General features: G+C 39.4%; 1 protein-coding gene across 4 annotated transcripts in view; it reads right to left on the reverse strand.

The window, feature by feature from the left end:
- The window catches only part of LOC104958046 (uncharacterized), a 45445-nt gene that overhangs the window by 12616 nt on the left and 11298 nt on the right, over nt 1-21531 (reverse strand). For 3 of the 4 annotated variants that reach the window (XM_010785750.1, XM_010785751.1, XM_010785753.1), the window contains 25 exons: nt 20627-20767; nt 18507-18761; nt 16939-17122; nt 16674-16840; nt 16373-16516; nt 15833-16011; nt 15500-15675; nt 14012-14236; nt 13812-13921; nt 12920-13129; nt 11832-11958; nt 11487-11721; nt 11211-11358; nt 10485-10662; nt 10222-10396; nt 7796-7922; nt 7575-7694; nt 6398-6548; nt 6186-6298; nt 5566-5716; nt 5155-5397; nt 4428-4640; nt 1818-1999; nt 1480-1663; nt 317-459 (listed from right to left, as the gene is read on the reverse strand). In XM_010785750.1, coding sequence (XP_010784052.1) covers nt 317-459; nt 1480-1663; nt 1818-1999; nt 4428-4640; nt 5155-5397; nt 5566-5716; nt 6186-6298; nt 6398-6548; nt 7575-7694; nt 7796-7922; nt 10222-10396; nt 10485-10662; nt 11211-11358; nt 11487-11721; nt 11832-11958; nt 12920-13129; nt 13812-13921; nt 14012-14236; nt 15500-15675; nt 15833-16011; nt 16373-16516; nt 16674-16840; nt 16939-17122; nt 18507-18761; nt 20627-20767 — 4281 coding nt within the window. The remainder of the gene's footprint in view (nt 1-316; nt 460-1479; nt 1664-1817; nt 2000-4427; nt 4641-5154; nt 5398-5565; nt 5717-6185; nt 6299-6397; nt 6549-7574; nt 7695-7795; nt 7923-10221; nt 10397-10484; nt 10663-11210; nt 11359-11486; nt 11722-11831; nt 11959-12919; nt 13130-13811; nt 13922-14011; nt 14237-15499; nt 15676-15832; nt 16012-16372; nt 16517-16673; nt 16841-16938; nt 17123-18506; nt 18762-20626; nt 20768-21531) is intronic. The other variant, XM_010785752.1, reaches the window with a different exon arrangement.

Consider the following 21531-nt stretch of genomic DNA (forward strand, 5'->3'; position numbering starts at 1 on the left):
GATGGGTCCCATCAGTCACCTGCTTTCCCTGCTCATCCTGAAAGCAGCCATTGTCTCTCTAGTCCTAGTGTGACTCACAATGATTCATATCTTCATCCTTTAATCTGTTTCACCATGACGAGTAACAGTTGGTGTCCGTGCAACCAGTAAATATTGTGTCCTTTCGCAACACATGCATTGTCCTTTATCATCTGCTCTCACAGGTGGGGCTGTCAGGACCTCGGCCTGCTCTTTTTGAGCCAGGATAATCGTATTTCTGCAGCATGAGTGGATTTTGATTCCTAAATGGGTGAGATAATAGGGATGTCCTCCTCACCAGTTCTTTAGCAGTGAGGGTTTGTCGCTCTTTGCGGATGACGAGACCGTCTCTGACCCCCAGTGTGCTGAACAGCTCTCTCCAGCCTGCTACATCGCCGTCTGTCTGCACATAGCAGGGACTCAGCAACACCCAATCACAGCCTGGTGGAGCAGAAGTAGACGGATAAACAGGAGGACAAAGAAGAGGCTATTTTAAAGGACACATAATGGCACATAGGAGACAACATAGATGGGAAATAAATATGAAAAAGCATTGCAATGTTTATTTTTTTATACCAGTTAATCTTCAAATGAGGCTAACTCTAGGGGTAATAAATCAAATCTCACATAAAATCACACCAAATATAACATATTGGATTTACTTAATCAACTTATATAATGGTTTAGGGCTAAAATACATTTCTGACCTCCTGCAACATTATGAACTATCCAGAACTCTCAGGCCTTCTGCGAAGGGTCTGCTTTCTGTCAGTGATAACTAAACATGGAGAAACAGCATTACGTTCCAACTGTATTTACTGTACGGCTATTTTATTTTCATTTTCGGACACCTTAAAAATACTGCCAGACTGGTGAAGCCATTGTGGCGAGCTTGTTTTGCCGTGCACAGAGAAAAGTGTCATGTATTTTACGTCATGTGATCGGCTCTCCTGATCAGCTCTCCTGATCGGCCTTTATAGAGAGCTCCGATCAATCGGCAGAGAGTGAATATCGGCCGATAACGATCGGCGGCCCATCGATCGGAGCATCCCTAGTTTTTATATAAATGGATCAGGACAAAAAGTGAGAGAATCTTTTTTCCTGAAACTTTCAGAATCTCTTCTGTAGGGGACACATGTTTATGTATAAAAGACATGAAAAAGTGGATTTTGCATAATAGGTCCCCTTTAAATGTCTGTTATACAATAAACTCTCTTCAATCCTCCAAGGGATATAATGCTCTCTTTGACCCTAACAATAGAAGCAGACCCTCACAAAAACGTTCATCATGAAAACCACTCAACAAACAGGTAATGTCCACATTTCCAAGGAAGAAAAGGCAGCTAGGAACAGTAAGGAACAAGTCTTTTAGCTCGCTTTCTCGGGCCAAGACGAATACAGAACAAACGCTTCATGCTCTGTTGCCTCCACCTGTGTCAGTATTAAGAACTTTCTCCTTACCAGGCAGGTTCTTGGGCAGGTTGATGTTTCCGTACTCTTCAGAGAAGTGCACCCTCTCATTGGCGGGACACAGCAGACCCTTGGTGGTGAGGACAGGTACTGCATTGTCTGAGTACTCCTGACTGGAGGTGGAATGCAGCTTGATGAAAACCAGGTAACTCACCACCACTGCTTCAGGCTTTGACTGGTGGAGAACAATGAAATAAAGAGGGGGAGATAGAAAGAAACAGAAATGAGATTTGAGCCTAAAGATCCTTGTTTTTAAAGCATAAAACTTGTTATGTAAACTGAGCATAAAATAATGATTGTGACAGTTATTGTACTATACAGTATGGTACCTTCCATTTGTTGCTCTGTATGGTAGGGTAGATGTGCTGCTCCAGTAGCTGTTGAGGCTCCAGGTCGTGAACTCCAAGTCTTCTGAGCAGCTCCCGGACCTGCTGGCTCTCCAGAGGCTCCACACAGCTCAGCAGAGAGGGGTGGACCACATTTACATCCTTGTACAGTGCAGACAGAGGGCCTATGAAAAGACAAAAAATGAGAGGAAAGCTTGTTAAACAACACCACAGACATAGCCTTGTTTGTTGATTATTTTACAGCAGATTTATGAGAAGCATATAACTGAGTTTTATTATTTTGTGGAAGACTTTTTGAGTAATGATATCCAGTCTCATTTTCATCTGGCTTTGGAAAATGAAGTGCTTGTTCAGGATGTGCTCGTGCTGATGCTTCTTGGGTTTTAAAGTGATTGATTGTTTCCCTATTAAGGGCTGAAATGATGTCCCTAATTGAATTTATGAAACGTTACTGTAACCAATAACTGCCGGGATGTAATTTTTTAAAGGGGAACACCATTAATTAGATAAATTGCACATCCATTAAGTTATTGGGATCACAAGAGACAGATTAAGATACATTGATTAGATTCAATGCTAAACATTTTTACATTTCCACAGGCCAGGAAGGAGTCCCTATGAAGAGTCGACAAACGCAGACCTCATTTTGAATATATTAGTTATTTAACTAAAGAGGTCCTATAATGCTTTTTGGTGTTCCCTCTCCTGTAGTGTGTTGTATAGGATTGTGTGCATGTAAATGGTCTTCAAAGGCTCAAATCCCTGTTCCCTCCTTTTGAAGATGAGGACACATAACAACCTATAATTATCTGTCCTTTCATCCCACTGCTCTGGACATCATTTTTCACACTGAATTCTTTATCATGCACATAAATACATGTAAAGTCACTCATTGACACACATTGCACGTTGCCAAGAATACATTTTTTTTCAAAAAGATTTCTATCGAGGGATAAGAAGAATTCTGTATCCTGATTAAAGAAGCCAGGTTTCCTATTTAAAAGATGACTGCAGTAAGCCAACTATAACTTTGTCTGAAAATATTTGTTTAATAACTAATCCAATTTGGATATTGATAATTTGTTGACATGTCACATATTGTCCTTGCCTCTTAAAAGTGGGATTTATTGCTTCTTCTTTTTTTAACACAGTAGATCTATGGGCAACGACTGGTTAACATAAGAAAAACAGGCAGTGTGAAGATGTCCCTGTTTTTCCATATTTGTTAGACTAAATTAATCATTGATTATTTATTTACAAGTTAATAATTGGTAAGTTAATAACAGAAAATAGAACTGTATATGCCACATCTGTTCAGTAACTTCACCTGATTTTTTAAGGAGATATTCAATTTAGAATTTTCTCTTCCAAGTCCACAATAAACACTATAAGCTGTTTATAAATACACAGAGCCACTTAAAATACAAGACTATTAAAGCAGCATTGTGCAGCGGCAGGATGCTTACATCAGCGTGTGAAAATCAATTATTCATGCTTGGCATTCTAAACCTGTGCTTTGGGTACTGTTTTGTGATGACGCACAACACGGCCTCCGCTTCAGCGTGTTCTGAACTGAGGGGGTTGTACATCTGCTTATTCTTAGAGATGTGAGAGTCTTAACAACCGGCTCTATTTATAGAACTTCTCAGACACTGGGGAAATATTTTACCGTTTTAACACCCCGAATAACAATGTCAGTTTATCACAAGAGAATAATAAGGTGTCATTTGTATCAATCTGTCGTATTCACACCTTCATCTTTCAGTTTCTTCAAGTTTAGTTTTTCACTGCTAAGGTTTATGAGCACAGATGGAAAGTGTTACATGTGCAGAGTCCCCATCGCCAAGGTGATAGATATTTATCTATTTTTGTTTTTCTTCATCGGTTAGCCACATTTTTGTAAACTGAATACCTGTGAAACTGTACCGCACTATATCTGACTGCTTTTCCTGCTCTCTCTGTTTGTTCTTGTTGTTGGCATGGCTGATTTAGCACTGTGTCATCAGTAGGCCCATGCACAGTGATTTATTCTTTGCAGGTGCTGGGTAATAATAATCTGCACAGAAATATACTACACAATCACCTGTCTTGTTCAAAATTCACTTTAAATTCTACATGCACCTATATACTGTGTACTCTGCCTATTTTAATTATCCAGAGATCTCAGCTAATAGTTTTTTGGAAAACCAATGTCCCTCACTTGAAAAATAAAACAGTATTATTTAAACGTTTACACACTTACACAAGTATATAGAAGTGTACTCACACACTTAACTGTATCAAGGATAAACCATGTGATTTTTCATATTGTCATGTTGAATAGAAGCAGTGGACCTTTTTTTGCGTTTTGGATTTAGCATTATGCCAAATTCAAACTTAAAGCAATCTAATAAAATGCTTTCAGAAACAGAGAACACCTGCTCATGTTTATGAGGCTAAATGATTCGCCATTGCCAGATGGAGCAATGGAAAGGGGGTTCCTGCCAAATTAGCATTTGAGATTTAAAATATCACTGTGAAAACTAACTATTATTAACTGTGGTAACATATTCATATACGTTTAAAAAAGAACTGTATTTTAATATAATTTACCAGTCTGAGCTTGACCTTTCTTTTTTTTGGTTGTGGTTTCCTCCATTGGAAAGAACACTCCTTCTCCACTTAGTGCAACCACACGTCCGTCAGCAAGGGGGATTATGGGTAAATCCCTGAGGGTTTTCAGGATGGAGTCTGCCTCTCCGTAGCCATGCTCCAGAGCTCGGTAGTTGCAAACCAGCAGCTTGGCAAGCTGATGCAGGTCACCGTCTAAAAGGGGGTTGGTGCCAGAAAAACGTATTCATTTTACATCGCATTAAATAGTTTGGATGTATTATTTAAAATTAAAAAATGAATGGGTTTATGTATCTAACAAACGCACATCTACGGTACAAAACCATAAGTAAAAAGCAACAAGCAGTTGAGCTACAGTACTTAATTGTCGCTCCATTATGGTGGATATGTATCTAACAAGTTCAATAGAGTGGTGCAGGGATTAAGTATTTTTTCAGCCCAACTCTTAAGAAATCATCAAAATAAGATCTGAGGTAAACACACGTTTGTGATATCTTTATATTTTGTTGAGCAGGATCATCTCCACATATTAACACCACTTTTATAACTGAAGAAGCATTAATGCAATTGAAAGAAGTAAATAGCTAATGATAGGCTATAAACAAACTATTTAACAGTTGCATGACATATTGCATTCTGTCAGAAGTTATAACTCGGTTTGCTCTGCTATAATTTGAAGTGACATGGATTGACTTTCCAGCACACACACCTGAATGGGTGCCTTCCATCAGCAGCTTGGCCATGGCTGTGGTTACCGAGGTAACATCAGATCCCCGCAGGTATCGGACTCCCAGGTGAGTGAGCAGGGAGGCGGGGGGGGCAGGGCTCAGACCTGGGTGAAGATAGGAGAGAGACAGATGCTTTTCCAGCTCGTCTCCACCAATCACGTCGCGGATCACAGCGTCCTGACAGACGGCCACTTGGGACGGCAGCTTGTACACAATCGTACCATCTGGGGAGGAATCATGGAGGGGAACATTCACAGGGTTAGAGACGATGACTTCATAGGCTAGTATACCAACGCAGAGATCACAGCATTGATAGAATATTTATTGTTTTGCCTTGTTTATGCTGTTTTTTGTGATTTTAAAATGTCAGAACCTGCATTTGAAAGTAATACCTGAGCTGAGTGTAGGCAGGAAAGCCTTGCCCTTCAGCATTTGAATGATCTGCCCGGCGACAGGCTTGAAGAAGTCCATCACCTCATCAGGCAGGGGGACAAACTGCAGGAACTGGCAGAGGCCCTTTAGACCTTTAAACTCTGGGTGGTCCTGGAAAAAAGAAGCACAATAACCAACGACTAATGAGTGATATTACTTTTTTCATTTTTCACAGTTGAGACAAAAAAATCTAACTTTGCCTAATCCTCTTTAAATCTCAAGATGTTTTTTCTTTTAAACAATACTGTTGATTGTTTCTTATTCATAAGTTAGAAAGAAAATGTCAATATCTAACACCTCGTAAGATTTCAACTCGAATCGTCTGCTGGGTTCCATTAAACAGCCTATGGAAATACTGAATGAACAAAAGCAGTTAAGCACTTTATGCTGAATTTCTTACCTGTTTAATCGCAAATCATTTCAACCATCAATATTTTGTCTTTTATTATACATAATGTAACTGTATTAATATACTCAAATATATCCAGCTTTCCTAAAAGGGATCATTTCAGTGGTATTTCATCTTGTTTGATCTTTTAGTGACATTTCCCAAAGCCCTGTAGATATAGCTTGTTCTTACAGTGAAGACATCCATGGCCTTCAGGAAGAGTTGTGGTATCTCAGATCGGAGCCATTGGTTCCACGAGCTGTCTCTGTCCACATCTTCACGAGAGGAAGGGATGTCGAAGTCCCCTGAAGAAAATTACCATGAAGAAGAGTTCCAAATGAGTGTTAGATGTATTCTTCTTCATACAAACCATTAAAGCTCTATAAATCATACTCCAGTCTCACCTTGGATGATGAAACGGAAGCCGAAACTGCGCAGGGGCAGGTAAGCAAACACAGGTTGTTTCTGCGGCTGACACACGATGTCACCCTCTGTGATGTTGTTGTCGAGCTGGAAAGCCAGAGCAAGCTCGGTGGAGTCAACATTTTCTTTGATCTGAAGGAGAAACAGATCAAAGATCAAATAAAATGCTAATAAAATAAGATATCATAAGCTGAGAAGGGGCTATACATTTGTTTTCTAATTGTCTGTGCCTTATAGATTGTATTTGTGCTTTTGTTTGTGCTTTTGTGTCCGTTTTGTGTTTTTAGGTTCGTATAATGTGCTTTGAATTGGGAATATGTGCTGCAATTGTGCTTTACTGTGCTACTATTGGGCTCGTTTGTGGGAGAGAAACTCTCTCAGGGAACCTTTCACATTTACATGCACAACAACCTATAGAACACACTACAGGAAAGGGAACACTCCAGAAAGCAGGATGGGCCCTCTTTAAATAAATGAAGACAACAGTTGAATAGTAAGAGAATGATAAGATAAAGAGTCATTACAGACTTACGTTGCAAGATAAAAGAGATGAAGCCCTCAGATAACATATAGTACTATAGACATATAAGTGAAATTATAATGGGAAAAGGAGGATATATGAGAGTATTGAAGGAGATAAATAAATTACCGGTAAATGGAATGAGATAAATAAATACAAAATACAAATTGAGCATTACACACTCAGCCGACAAAGAAGCATAACTCTTACAGAAATTGATATTGATGCCTGGAAAAGGGCTGCTGGAAAGCTAAAGTACAGAATGTCTCAACATATTTTCTCTCACTCAGCTGCATTTCTACTCTACATAACCTGACTGCCGGTAATATGAAGCTGCCTCTGGGAAACCAAAGAAAAAAGGTAACTGAAGAAAGAGAGGTGGGGTTTATAGCGTTGTTTCAGACTGACAGGTCATTAACATCGTTTTCTGTCACACTGCATGACTTGTTTGTCATATATTCCCAAATTGATGTGGTAACATCAACCAAAGCCTGTCTAATGAGTGAGCTTCACGACATGGGACAGGAAGGGAAATCATTTGACTGAGCGGAATGAGGAAGTCCTTTCCTCCTAGAGAGAATAAATCTCCTTGAAAATGAAGCAAGAGAATGAGATTTGAACAAAGTGTGTCTGCCTACCTTCTTGGGCTGCACCACAGTTTTGACCACAAGCCAGCGCTCAATTCCCTCCGTGTGCTCCACCTCTAACATGTTGTGACTCAGGTCCTTCCGAGTCATTGTCACAAAGCGCTTCTCACTCTGCAGGTGGTGAAGGTATAGGAAAAAAAGGGATTTTTTAAGAATTTCAACAATGATGTTTGTTTTGCATATATGTGAACAAGTGAGTAAGTGTAGGCTACCTGGTTGTAGATGGAGATGGAGCGCAGGCGGTGCAGAAAGAGCAGCAGGGAGGGGTGCACGTCATGAAACAGGTTCCTGGTCTGATGGCTCTCGGAGCGCAGAGGAAGGCAGATCTTCGTGGTCCAGCTGATCACAGAACAACACACAGAGGTAGTTAGAAAACTAGTCGTTAGAAAATATCAATGCAGCCTTCATTAGGCATTCTGTTTATTCTGAAGCTCAATTAGACCCTCTCTAGAGGATTTTAGAAACGTAAAAGGAAATAAATATTGGCAATATATACTTTATTTTGAAAATGATTTTAAAGCTGCACCTTAACAATGGATCAGATGAATTGTAGTTCCACTCAGTTTTTTTAAATATGTCATATTTTTAAACGTATGATTTAACGGCCCACATCTTCATTTCAATCTTTATTTCGAACCGATTAAAAAAATAACAAATAAAAAATAACAAATGTGAAAAAACAGAATACGGTATTTTTAAAATACAGTATTTATCCACATTCATGATAATATTTATATATTCAACAAAAGAAAAGTCTTCATATTAATAATAATAAATCACATTATCATATGATAATATCTTCAACTGACTTAACAAATTGTAAGACAGAATAAGTACGCGACTAGCTTGTAAAAATATGGGAACATTTAACATTTAAAGAGGCAGATATTTCACTGTACATTACATTAGCGGTATATAATCATGTTTATGGTTCTCAGCCATCGCACAAATGAACAAGTTGTAGCATTGTCACACAGATGCTATGGAAGGAATGCCTATTTATTTATTAACTTGCTGTATTGTTCATGTTTGTACTACTGTTTTTTAAAAGTTTTTAAATGTGATAGAGCACAGGGTTCTTTTTTATTTATTAAGATCTTCCTGATGTCTGTGTTGTTTTAAAACGTGTGTCTAAATGGATCCCTCGTATTTGATCTGCAAACCAAATCCACCTACAGGTACAAATGTATATCGTGAACCTCTGATGAATAGTGTCTATTCATCAGACATTGGAAAGAAACTTGTTTTCTTATATGGATGAACTGTCTTATAAGGACGTATACATTTAAATATCTTGCAAGAGACATTTGAGTCAACGTTCCGTCATTTATAGTGGAAATGTTTTCTTATTGATATTCTTCACAAACACACTTCGTCAAAGTTCTCATGAACGAAATGAACACTATTTTGTATATTTCTGAAATCAAATGTGATTCTGTTAAATTAATTAATTTGCTTAAAAGACCATTAATTTGTTAGACCATTCACTATTTTTCTATTTTTCATAGACAACCAATTTCAACTATGTTTTTCCTTCCATAATTAAGACGTTTGAGTAAGATTGATTGGCATTATGGATGACAATTTTAATTATCGTAATTTTCGGACTATAAGCCGCGCCTTTTTTCCCATTTTTCGACGCTGCGGCTTATATAACGGTGCGGCTAATCTATGAATTTTTACAGCTAACGGCCACTAGGGGACCTCCTAAATCTATGGATTTTACAGGTTACAGTCCACCACCTTTAACTCTATGGGCTCTATGGCCGGTCCGCGCCCCCCACCTTTAAGCGGCGGGCTCCAGCAGGAAAAGCTGGAGGCCGGAAAAGAGTGAGACAGGTAGCGCGCAAAAGTAAAAGTGGAACCGAGAGTGGTACGAGAGACAGAACGAGAGCAAGACAGACAGACATTACGAGAGCGAGACAGTTTGTCCCCGTACCACTGGATGAAAACCACTGCTGTAGATCACTGCCGGTACGTGTGCTGGGAGTGCACCGTTAAAGTTTGAAAGTTGAAAAGTTTGTGTGTCTGAAACGCTATGTGATACAGTACAGTTTACACAGCACAGTACATGTTCTGTAGCTACTATTGCACTAAATGGTAACACTTGAATACGTTATGCAAATATGCAACTTGTTTGTTGAAATGTTAATAAATGGGAGCTTCCTCAAACAGCCATCTCTTTCCCGACAATCCCCTCTGTGCACGAATCCTTACATATGGTAATTAAACATTAAAACACCTGCGGCTTATAGTCCAGTGCGGCTTATATATGTACACATCATTCAATTTAGCTGCTGCGGCTTACAGTATATTCAGGTGCGCCTTATAGTCCGAAAATTACGGTAGATGAAATCGTTTGAATATTAAAATATGATGTTTGTGTTATGAATACACCTGTATCAGAGAACACACTTTGAAAAGCACAGGCGTAAATACAAAAAATGGCTGAGTTCCATTAAGCATCTGCGGTTTCAGGGTCCTAGTATTGTGCATCCTGGCTCACCATCATGTTCATGTTTGTATTGGGACACTCGAATAGAAAAGAGCCATCCATAATGTCATTACTTACACTTCTTGCTACAATGCCCAATCAAAATGTCTGCTACGACGACACACTGTTTCTCTATCTTCCAACCTGTGCTGATTGCCCAGCAGCTGTGTGTCCAGAGGCCTCTCCTCTTCCATCCAGTGGGGGAGGATGTATCCCATGGGGCCGCAGGACTTGTCGAAGCGTAGGTGGAAGCCATTGGAATGAATCTCTGGGCAATCCGTCACTTTAAACACTGATTTGAAGCCAATGCCCTTTTGACCTGTGATGAGTAGGGCAACCAAGATCATGTTAAAACAAAGTCCCATTTACTATTCTGGTCTCCTTCAAGGCACCACATACGTACTCACCTATGTATCCATATTTGTGTTTGCCCTTGGTGCTGCGACCCACATCACAGATGGCTTTGATGTTCCCGTCCTGAAAGCCGGTCTCGTTGTTGAGCACGGTGATGCAGTCTCTCTCCACCACAAAGGCAAGCGCTGGAACAACACCGACCTCAGATGGGTAACTGTTATCATCAGCATTCTGAAAAACACATATAAATAACTCAATTAGACCTCATTTCAATTATGTATTCACCCTGAAGAGCCAATTTCAGGTTGAATATAGCAGATTTTTACTTTTACAGCATATAACATTTGACAGGATTATTGCCAAGTAGGTTTACTCATAGAAGGATGGAATAAAAAACAAAACAATTAATAAAGAGATAATATTTCACATTAAAAAAGAAAGAGAAATATATAAACTGAATATAATTTTTTTTTTTTAAAGTATAGTGAATATATGACAAATACAGTTTATTAGATTTTAAAGTTAAGGGTTGTGCAGATGTTAAGAGGTAGTGTTATAATGAATACAATATAAAGGACCATAAAGGAAAAATGTACTTCTAATCAGTTTCAGTTGTAATATAATTCTTTACTTATGTATCCTAAGCTTTTATGACAATATTTAGCTTGATTTCCCCTAGGATAAATAAAGAATCTTGACTCTTATTTCATATCTATAAATGATCAAAAATATGAAAGATGCATAATTATGTTTTAGGGCTTAAAAAATAAAAACTCCACCTGAATGAGTTCCAGGACAAAGTGTGTGTCCTTGCTGTAGAGTTCTGTGGAGAGGCGGTCTAAGCTGCGACCCAGCCGCTCCGAATGGACCTGCATCAGCTTCTGGCCTTCAGCGTTCAACTCTACACCGATACCAAACTCACTCTTCCTGTGCGGCAAAACAAGAGACAGAGAGAGAAAGAATAGATCAGCCATAGTTTTAAGAAGCTACACTTGGCAGGACAAAATCCAGACATATTTATGTTAATTGTAAAAGGAGACATTATGAGAATAAACCTGATGTCCTCAATGAGAGCTCTTTTGAGATCTGATGTGGTTTCTGATTGGCTGCCGGCAGCATCCTTTTCATTGGAATCAGACGTTTCTGACTGCTGCTCCTCCTCTCCTCCTCCTTCAGCCTCACTGCTGACGCCTGATATCTCTCCATTAGGCAGGGAGGCCAACTCATACATCTCCTCATCATCATCATCCTCCTCCTCCTCCTCAACCACTAGGTCTTCCTCGCCATTGACTAGAGGACAACATTGAGCAGATACAAAATGAAAAAAGGGAATAGAAAACGACTTCCTTTTCAGGGAGCATTTTCTTTCCTTGGAACCTAAACTTTCAATCTTTAATCACCTTGTTGTGTGCTCTGGTTGAGAGTGGAGGAGGCGAAACTGTTGTCCATTACGTTGTCCTCTAGATACTCATCTTCACTCATATTCAGAGCTGACAGACTGCCACTCTCAGAATCTGTCAAATTACACTGAAGACAAAACAAAATCTAATTAGAAACTAAACTAATAACAGTAATGATTTTTTACATGAAAATACATGTATCTCACAAAATCAGAATGTCAGAATAAGACAAAAAGAAAAATCTCATTCTAAAATGCATCCCTCACTGTGTTGCCGAGCAAATAACATCTTGGTGCTATTGCGCTATTCGAAAGATATATAAAGTAGGTAATGAGCCAAATCATCCCTTTTCAATGCAAATGAGCCTTTTTGAAAAAACAGTCAGATTTGTCAGATCAGAGCAAAAAGCCACACTCATTTACAGTGACATTATTAACGTCTTCAAAGAGTTAGGGTATTTACTGAAGCTCATTTAAGAGTGGTGGCTCAAACTTGTTTCTTTTGGGATGCATCCGGTCACTGCATTGACACAGTGAAAGGATGCAACCAGCTTTGTCATGTAAGAGAAATGGATAAAGCTCCACTACATTTCATATATAGAATGCCAGAGATAAGTTCAATAAGTTAAAGGAATTAGATTAGATAGAAATCATTATATAATTGAATTCATATTATTAAGTAAAAGAAGATATGAACTGTTGAAGAAGTATCTGGCACAAGGGAATAAAAGTAGCCCATTGACTTAGGTGCGTATTATTTCTAACAAATTAATTTCTCTAAATAGTACTAGGTCCTGATTCAGAATGATTAAGCTGATATGGAAAAACTATTGTTATAATATGAATGAAAGTTGACTGGGTTAACGCAACTCCCAGATTACTGTTTTATTCAATTGATGCTGCTGATCAGAAATAAATCAATCCAACTTTGGGATCAAATAATATTTCTCCGGAGAGAGAACAGTGTATGTTCATAATGAACAATATATGTACAAGGTCCATACATTTTATCAGCAGGACTACACTGGTATTTATATCTTTTGGTCTAAACATGATCAAAATATTGATTTTACAATTTTCTTTTCTGACCTTGGCGGGTTTCAGCGGTGCTGTGTACGAGTGTTGGCTCTGTTGTGGGTTCAGTTTTTTCTGATAGTCTTTGACCCAGTCCGTGATGCCCAGGAGGATCCCGAGCCGATGCAGACAGTTCATGTGGCTCGGGTCAGACTGGGCCACGGTGATCAGGATCTGTTTAGACTTGGCCTGGCCCAACACCCGAGAAAAAGGCTCCAAAAACACCTGCAAGTCACAATCACACAAGAACACTCATTATTTCTTAATCTGAGAAACAACGCTTCTTACATCATCGTTACGGGGAACATGTCCAAAGAAATTGCTGAAACTATGTTGTAACAGCAATTACAACAATTGGGTTGCAATAAGATGAGAGCTTTATGGCCTGAGTCTAATGGTAAGAAGATTGTTAGGACACATAAATCACTAATAAGCCAGGAAGCTGCTGTATCTATGTGACCAGTTTACTGTAAGAGTTTGTACTAAACCACATCCTCAGCCATTTAGGTTAGCAGAAATCATTTACTGGCTAAAGCTGCCCACTCTTTTTGACAAGGACATGCTTAAATGTTTTTGTTTATTAAAAGCTGTGCTCCATCTCACACCACAAAAACACCTCCACTGTCCCTCTAGTCCCTCAGGATGTACCAATAAGAAGCTCAGATGCAGAAACATTACGGCTGGCAGGAGGATCAGCACTGTTGTTGCAAATAAACATACATTTCTATCTCTTCTTGAGCCTACTTAAGGAGCCATGGGAGGAATTTAACAACATCCATTTGGACTGTTTGCTTTCACCATCTTTATTCTATAATCCAAACAATACTTCAATGTAACCTTCTCCAGAAACAACATAAAGTATATCACATGATCCTAAAATCTACATGGACAATGCAGTGTGACTGACCTGCTGCAAAAGAGCCCGGCAAGTTCTAGTAGGGATTCTTGTCAAACATGCCAAGAAGAATTTGGCCACTCTGCTGTAACACGACACGTCCTCTTCAGCCTGGGACAAATCTAAGAAACACAAACCTTATCTTAGTAATGATGACTCAATCATGCTGCATTAAGCACATTCAAAAAGACTTGAGGGAATTCAAAGTGAACCTTCTTGTGCCACAGCTGCTGCCAGGGAGCTCTCCATGTGATTGGCCAGGAGGGCTGTGGGAGCGTTGACGATGCCGTCAGCTACTACCATGGACACGAGGTGGCCGGCTGTGCCCACAGGGTCAAGGTTCATGGCGGCGCTGGAGAAAAGCTTGTCTCCTGTGTGAGTGGTGATCCTGAGGAGCAAACCTGGTGTGACCTCTAACGCTGCTAGGCCTGTATTAGCTGTGTGGAAGGTAAAACAGTGGTTACTTGACAATCAAAAAACAAAGACATTTAAATTGTTATGTAATTCAATTTTCAGTGTGATGTACACTGGATATACATTTACATTCCAATGTACATTTATCAAGAAAGCCCATGCACCACAGTTTCCGTTAGCCGGTAATTACCGGACTATGACCGGTAAAATATGCTGAAGACCGGCAAATCTAAATCTCTCCGGTCAAAATGTCCGGTCAAAATAATTTCCCCTGAGCACAATACCATATCAGTTGCGCCACTTATGTGACAGATAAGTCTGACAGAGTCAATACGCTACATGCACAGTCACTTCCTTTTTAATGTCTGACATTTGATGTGGAGAAAGAGATTTATCCTTCTGAAGGGGACATTTGGACCCCTCATGTAAACAAATGCTTAATGCTGCATAATGCTGCGCTATACTTTTCCTGCCACACCCCTGTTGCCAAGCAACGCTTATAGGTGTTCTTTGATACGCAGGCAGTGATATCATTAGCTAGAACTAGCTAGATCTGATCGATATGGACATAAACGCGAGTGAAGTCTAATCGGACGCGAGTGAGAGATCAGAGAGCAGATCAGCTGCTGCTGAAGGAGACCCGCAGCTCTGCATGATCACAGCTCTGCCCGCTGTGACGGACCGGACCGGTGAGCGGAGCAAAACACACACTTCAAGTTAGACCTAACACACTTAACTAGTTTATCTACCTCTGGAACATGGCGAATACAGTCGCTGTTGTATCTGTGTCAGTATCATGTTGTTGTGAGTGTGGATGGAGCAGATACAACGTTAGCTTAGCCTGATCGATCCGATCTTCATTCAGAAAACACGCATTTTAAAAAGATGTTTCGCCTGCAGACTCCTCAAAGCATTAATTCATGGTTTTTACTAACCGGTATCAGTATTTTGTTACTTCGGCATCATTTAGAAACGTGTATTACAATTAAATCACGGTAAACTATGTTCATTTTGTTGTAGTTGGTTTCTACCACAGTATTATTATTATTTATTATGCCCGTGTTATTATCCAAAGTTACTGTACACTTTTGAATAATGTAGTTAATCTACTATAATTAGTTTGTTTAATATAGAGTCCTCATGAATTTGTTTAAAGCCCAATAAATAACAAAGAAGACCTTTGACTGGAACTTTTCTCATTTTGTCCGGAAGATTTCAACTTTAACGGACATGTTGACCGGCAAAAACAAATTCTAACGGAAACTCTGCCATGCACAAACTTCTACCTGCGTTTTTTTCGATGAAATCTCTGAGGAAGCCATGAAGGGGTTTGAAGATCAGATCCCACTGGCTCCACTCACTGAGGTCCTCCAGCAGAGGGCAGGACAGCAGGCTGGCCAGGGCCTGGGCCTTGGACATCTCCCCGAGACGCCCCACTGCCTCACAGCCAGCTTCAGGACTGCTTACAGAACAGATGTGGGAGACAAGAGAAACCTTGATGTACATGCTACAAAAATCACATTCGAAATTATGTTTTTTGGCTAATGGAAGCAATTTGTTTCAACAGGTGGCTAAATGAATCATGGTCTCTGCTGATAGTGCCGCTTTACACTCCTAACCTGGAATGGCTCTGTTTGGCAAACAGGGCTGACTCGTAGTAGACCTGGCTCAGTCCTCCTCCAGCTAATGCTCTCTGCCGCTGCACCCGGTCGGCCAGCTTCTGCAGAGAACCGTAGCCCAGCTCCCGACTGTCCCTCAGCATGTAGTGGGATCTCAGAGCTGACTCAATGTGGTAGAGCTGGGAAACAGAAAGGTGAAATATATTAATGTTCCTATCAATTACTAGAACATTGTACAGGGAAACAGACAATACAATTATAACACTGACGGAGAAAGTGCTTTGTTTTTAGTGAATTAAAGTGGATATGAATGTTTATACCATGGAGAAAATGATAGCCAAGTTACTGTTAAAAAACATGTTTGTTAAAAGGTTGTTCCAATTAATACAGGCCGATTAATACAGACAAATTAAGATGTATGTCCTTATGATGTCCAGAAGAGACATGAATGAATGTGTCCAAGGTGAAGCAAGTGTAATTATTTTAGCATCTTCCCATGTACTTTGTTTTAAGTCTGCAAACAAAAAAGAAATGACTCACTGTATCTGGATCAGAAGGGTCAAAGTCCCCACACTGTGAGATGAACTCGAACATGTCTTGTCTGCTGGGTCTGAAACCACTGCCTGCAAGATCCATGCCGCTACTGCCCAGAATCAGAGTAGACCCCAGTGTTTCCTGCAGCAGCTGCACACAACCACAGACAAAACAACGGCATGATTGTGTAGAATATCAATGTATATATATTTAGAGCTTTGCTAAAAAAAAGCCTTCTATTAATCTATTTCACAGAACCTGAGCCAAACAACCAGAACAAAGATTTAAGGGAGGAAAAAACGTGTACCTGAATGTGTTTAACCAGGAACTCCAGAAAGTTGCCTTGCTGTAAAGAGAGGAAGTCCTTGACCTGGAAATGTTTGATCAACTTCCTCTCCAAAGCAGCCATGCTGGCCAAAGTGGTGGCTGTGCTCTGAGAGGACAGGCTGTCTTTAAGGAACTGCTTCACTTTGTCTGAAAGACACAGGACATAAAGTTCTAGTAATCATAGACATGATCAGATTAGGTGATACTGTATGTGTGTGGTAGAAACACTAAATACTGCATTATACCTTCGCTGGGGAGGTATGTGGTGGTGTGGTTCTCATGATCTTTAGTTTGTTCTGTGGTGTTGGACGTCTTATCTTTGGGCACCAGGTCCTGTGGGACAGCCAGAGAGCCTCCACAGATGGCCAGCTGAAACAGAGCCTTGGCCAGCCGGTTACATGACACCTGCAGCAGGAAGCTCTGGATGTGCTGAATTGGAAATCATACAAAGGTTTGAGTTACAGACGTGGTAATTAATCATTGCGTGAGAACAAGGTGTTCTCTGGTACCTCACCTCTAATTCAAATGTAACTGTTGTAAATGTATAAACAGAGAAAAAAAAATAACTTATATAAATGAGGTAATTAGCTAATGTCTGCCTGTAGGGTTGGTGCAGGAATGAGTCCCAAAACCAGGAAATTAGTACCGGTAATCATGTTACCACTTCCGGTTCCCTTGTCTGAAACTCTTTTTTTCATTTTCACATTTTGTTCTACGTCATTAAAATAGTCAAGTTAATACCCCACCCTTGGATGGCCAAAGCTTCTATTTGTCTTAAAAACAGCAGTTGCTAACAAGTGACTAAACATCATCACACTGAACATTAGGTAAGGCAAGGCAAGGCACATTTATTTAGCACCTTTCAACACAAGGCAATTCAAAGTGCTTTACAAAAATGAAAGACATTAAGAGCATTAAGAAACATATTATAAAATGATATCTTGAAACACTCATTTAAAAGCAATGATATAAAATGACATTTAAAAACACTCATTAGCCGCATTTAGCTTAGTGGTGTTGATGCGACTGGATGTAATTTGTTTGTAGCCTAGCTTTAGCTTTTTACTTCTGGCAATTGAATTTACCCTTAAAAAATCATCATATTTGGAGATTATGTTGAACAAAATATGTAAGTAATATAAACGTGATACCCAAAGAGTTTATTTTGTGCAATATTGTAAAATCGAATAGAAACAACTTTTTTTTTTTGTCAAGGGAGCCCTTTTGATGCTAACTTCCTGTTCGGGCTACATAATACTGATCCACTCTATTTGGACTGCTGAATGCCTGCTTGTTGTTACTAACTCCCCCTGCTGGCCATGGAAGAAGGATCTGAAAACTGTTGCCATGGTGCTGGTGTTTCCCAACCCAGGAAGCCTTTGCCTTTTTTCCAAAATTAAAATATTAGCTTCTACACACATTTTTACAGTCCACAATTCTCTAGGATAAATATAATCCCAGAACATGTAGGAGTAGGCTGATGTTAAAATGAGTTAAGCCACACATCTAATGTCTCACCAGTTTTCATCAGCAGACTTTTTTCTTACGCCCTCATTAAGGATTAGGAGATTAATCGTGACATTTTGTTAATGAGTTCGGAACGTGAGAGCAGCTCTGTTATCCCGCAATATGGCTCTTGGTGGGAGGCTTAGTGGAATTAACACACAGCAGATTAAGTAGTCATTTAAGGACTGGGTGTCATAATCATTTTTGCTCCAAAAAAAGGGGACACAGAATTCCCAGACTGCCTCTGAGCAATTTTTTTGATGTATCGGATCATTAGCAGAAGACAGCTGTCAGTGTTTGAACCCACCTGAGCTATCTTGGAAGTGAACATCCCCTCAGTGTTAGAGAAGACTTCCAGCGTTACCTCTGCAGCAGGCATGGAAATGTACTTCTTCCTGAGGTCTAAGCTGCCACAGGAGGAGAAGGAACCTGGCATCTGCTCCATCACGCTCTTCTTTATCTTTCTCAGCCGCTCGTAGGTCTCCTCCTCCATCTCTCTCTGGATCACCTCCCTGGCTTGCTCCAACACGGTGTGCTCACCTCGAGACACCTTGGATAAGATCTGAACAGGACAGAGAAGGATGTTGACAAAATATTCAAACAGCGCCACTATATGTCCACTAGATAGGCAACTGCGATTTGCTGAGGTTTCACTGCACTGGTGAAAAAGCATTTTGATTCACAGTCACCCCGATTAATAGATACTGGTCAATCAAATATTATTTTTCTACCAAAATAGTTTTCACCAACAAACTGTTTTCACCTCGGATATGTTGAAGGAAATTAAGCTTTGCATAACTATGCATTCTATTTGTATTTAGAAAATATTTGTATTTGTGTTCATTTTAACCATACAACAACATGAAGCAGAGGGGCTAAGAAAGTTGAGAAATAGAAAGAGCAAGTCTCTTCAAACAGTGGGAGAAACTCCCTCTGGGGGGAACACAGGGATTTTAGCCTTTGCATACCATTTACATGCACAAAAACCTATACAACACACTACAGGAGAGGGAACCCCCAACACGGATAATAGGGCCCCTTTATGAGCAATGTTTTGAGTTGTTTAAAAAAATAAGGCACAAAAAAGCTTATTTTAAAGACAGTCCGGACGGGAGGCTTGAGCATCCCATGTAAATTGCAGTGAGTGAAAGTGATAATCTAATCAGTAACTGCAGCTGGTGGAAACATAATAGAATGAAATACAGTAGGAAATGACCTTATTGTTGCCATGATGTTATTCAAAAGTTGTGTGTGTCATAGTGACTCCATATGGGTGGGACTGTAATGGCACATGAACCCGTTTTTAAATCCCTCAACTGACATCAGTCTTTCGATTACTGACCAAGAGACATTTTAAATGACTAGGAGCATAGCATGAAAGGTTTTCAAATAAGGGCAGAAGAAATATTATGTGTCTTTATTCTGAATCCACACCTTTCTTTTTATATATCTGTATTATGCTTGCCTTTACTAGTGTTGATTTCGTCAGCTATTTTTTAATTTAGTTTTCTTAGTCCTGTGATACATTTTCTTTTTAGTTTTAGTCATATTTAGTCACCTTCATCCTGTTTTTATTTAGTCAAGTTTTAGTTGACGTGTAACTTTAACTTTGATAATATCTCTTCTCCTCATTTTTCGTCAACGAAAGTAAAGAGAGATTTTGGCATAGTTTTTATTTAGTGAACTACATTTTCGTCTCGTCACTTTTCATCAACGATATTGCATGTTGATTTCGTTACAGCTATTGTTTACTGCCGTCGGTGCCGTCTCGTCATCGTCTCGTTTTACTCATGGAAAAAAAGGTTGTTGACGAACATATTTCGTCAGTTTTAGTCAACGAAATTAACACTAGCCTTTACATCCAAGAATTACAATTTTAAAATCTTGAAAATTGATATTCTGATAAACATTATGAGAAGCTTTGCTTTAAACATAGTTTTATAAATTAAACTCACCAGAATTTAACATTCCATTACTATTGAATGTATTCTGCTGCCACCCTCAGGATAAACTTTCTGTTTTCAGTGTGGAGAATGTTTAAGCTATTTGAACAGCGAAAAATCATCAGTAATTTGTTTATGGTATTAAACTCTGATTGCCAGACAAGATCAGCTTATACCTATAGGAAATTATGGATTTATAAAAATGAAACTAAAAAGTGAAATCTGCTTTTCCCATAAAGTCTAACTTTGGACAATAGGAGGAAACTGTGCTTAGACTAGGTTACAAAAGGTAGAGATTGATAAAGGATGTAAATATTAGATATTTGGACCACTGGCCTTTTTTTACCATTTAAGCCCTGTTGGTGAACACTACCGAAAATAGAATCAGTATAATTCACTGTAAAAATATTGTGCGTAAGTAAATAAATAGTACTGTTACATGTGTAAACAGCGTTGGATGTTTTCAGTAGGTCATGTCTCTTACCGATATGGGCAGTCCAACGCTGTTTATGATGATGCCCAGCTCGTAGGGAGAGTCACAGCTGTAGTGGTCCGCCAGATACTTCATGAACTCAGCCAGGTCTACTTTTGGCTTGGTCTGCTGCCTCCTAAAGACACGCAGTTGCTAAAGAATAGAACAAGAGAAGACACATTCAGGAAAAACTATCAATGCGGAAAAGTTCTGAAAAGACAAAATGATTTTTAACAGCTCATCAGCGGTCAGCACAAACTGTGGCTTTGGGATTCTTCTGTCATTGTCCAGCTGCACTTCATGGTTCTCACATTGGCAAATAAACCTCAGCTACATGGATGTTATCCAGTGTGGCCCCTTCAGATCATTTGCATTATTTTGATTGGCCTTCCTGACTTAATTTTTCTCTAATACAAAAACTAGCATCTGTACTTTCTCATATTTTCTATAAGTTAGTTAATTTTTTGTTTAACTTCAGATGTTTTGCACTGTACATTACAGATACACTAAAAAACGAATGAAAAAGTTAAGGAGCCTTCATCTTCCATTATATGCAAACATGAGTGTAAATCATGGTGTTGGAGCTATTTTTTATTTGTATTATTTAATAGTTAAATATGTGTTTCCCCTAACATTGTCTTGGCGGGGCGCTGCGCCCTGCCAACGGAGCCCCGCGCCCTGCCTGAAATTCAAGGTGTTTTTTATTTTTTTATTATTTAAAAAAATATATATATACATATGTAGCACCAAATTGCAACTGAAGTAATCTATCTACGGTCACTTTTCACATTGAACATGTGCTCTTTTATTAAATAAACTAAACGCCTATGTTATTTATCCAATGTGCATGTTTCAGTGTCCACTGCCTTGCGCATTCACATTCTGAAGGGCGGGGCTCCGCTCCCCCCCCCCCCCCC

Source organism: Notothenia coriiceps, unplaced genomic scaffold (assembly GCF_000735185.1).
Source record: "Notothenia coriiceps isolate Sejong01 unplaced genomic scaffold, NC01 NC01_scaffold00028156, whole genome shotgun sequence".
NCBI lineage: Eukaryota > Metazoa > Chordata > Actinopteri > Perciformes > Nototheniidae > Notothenia > Notothenia coriiceps.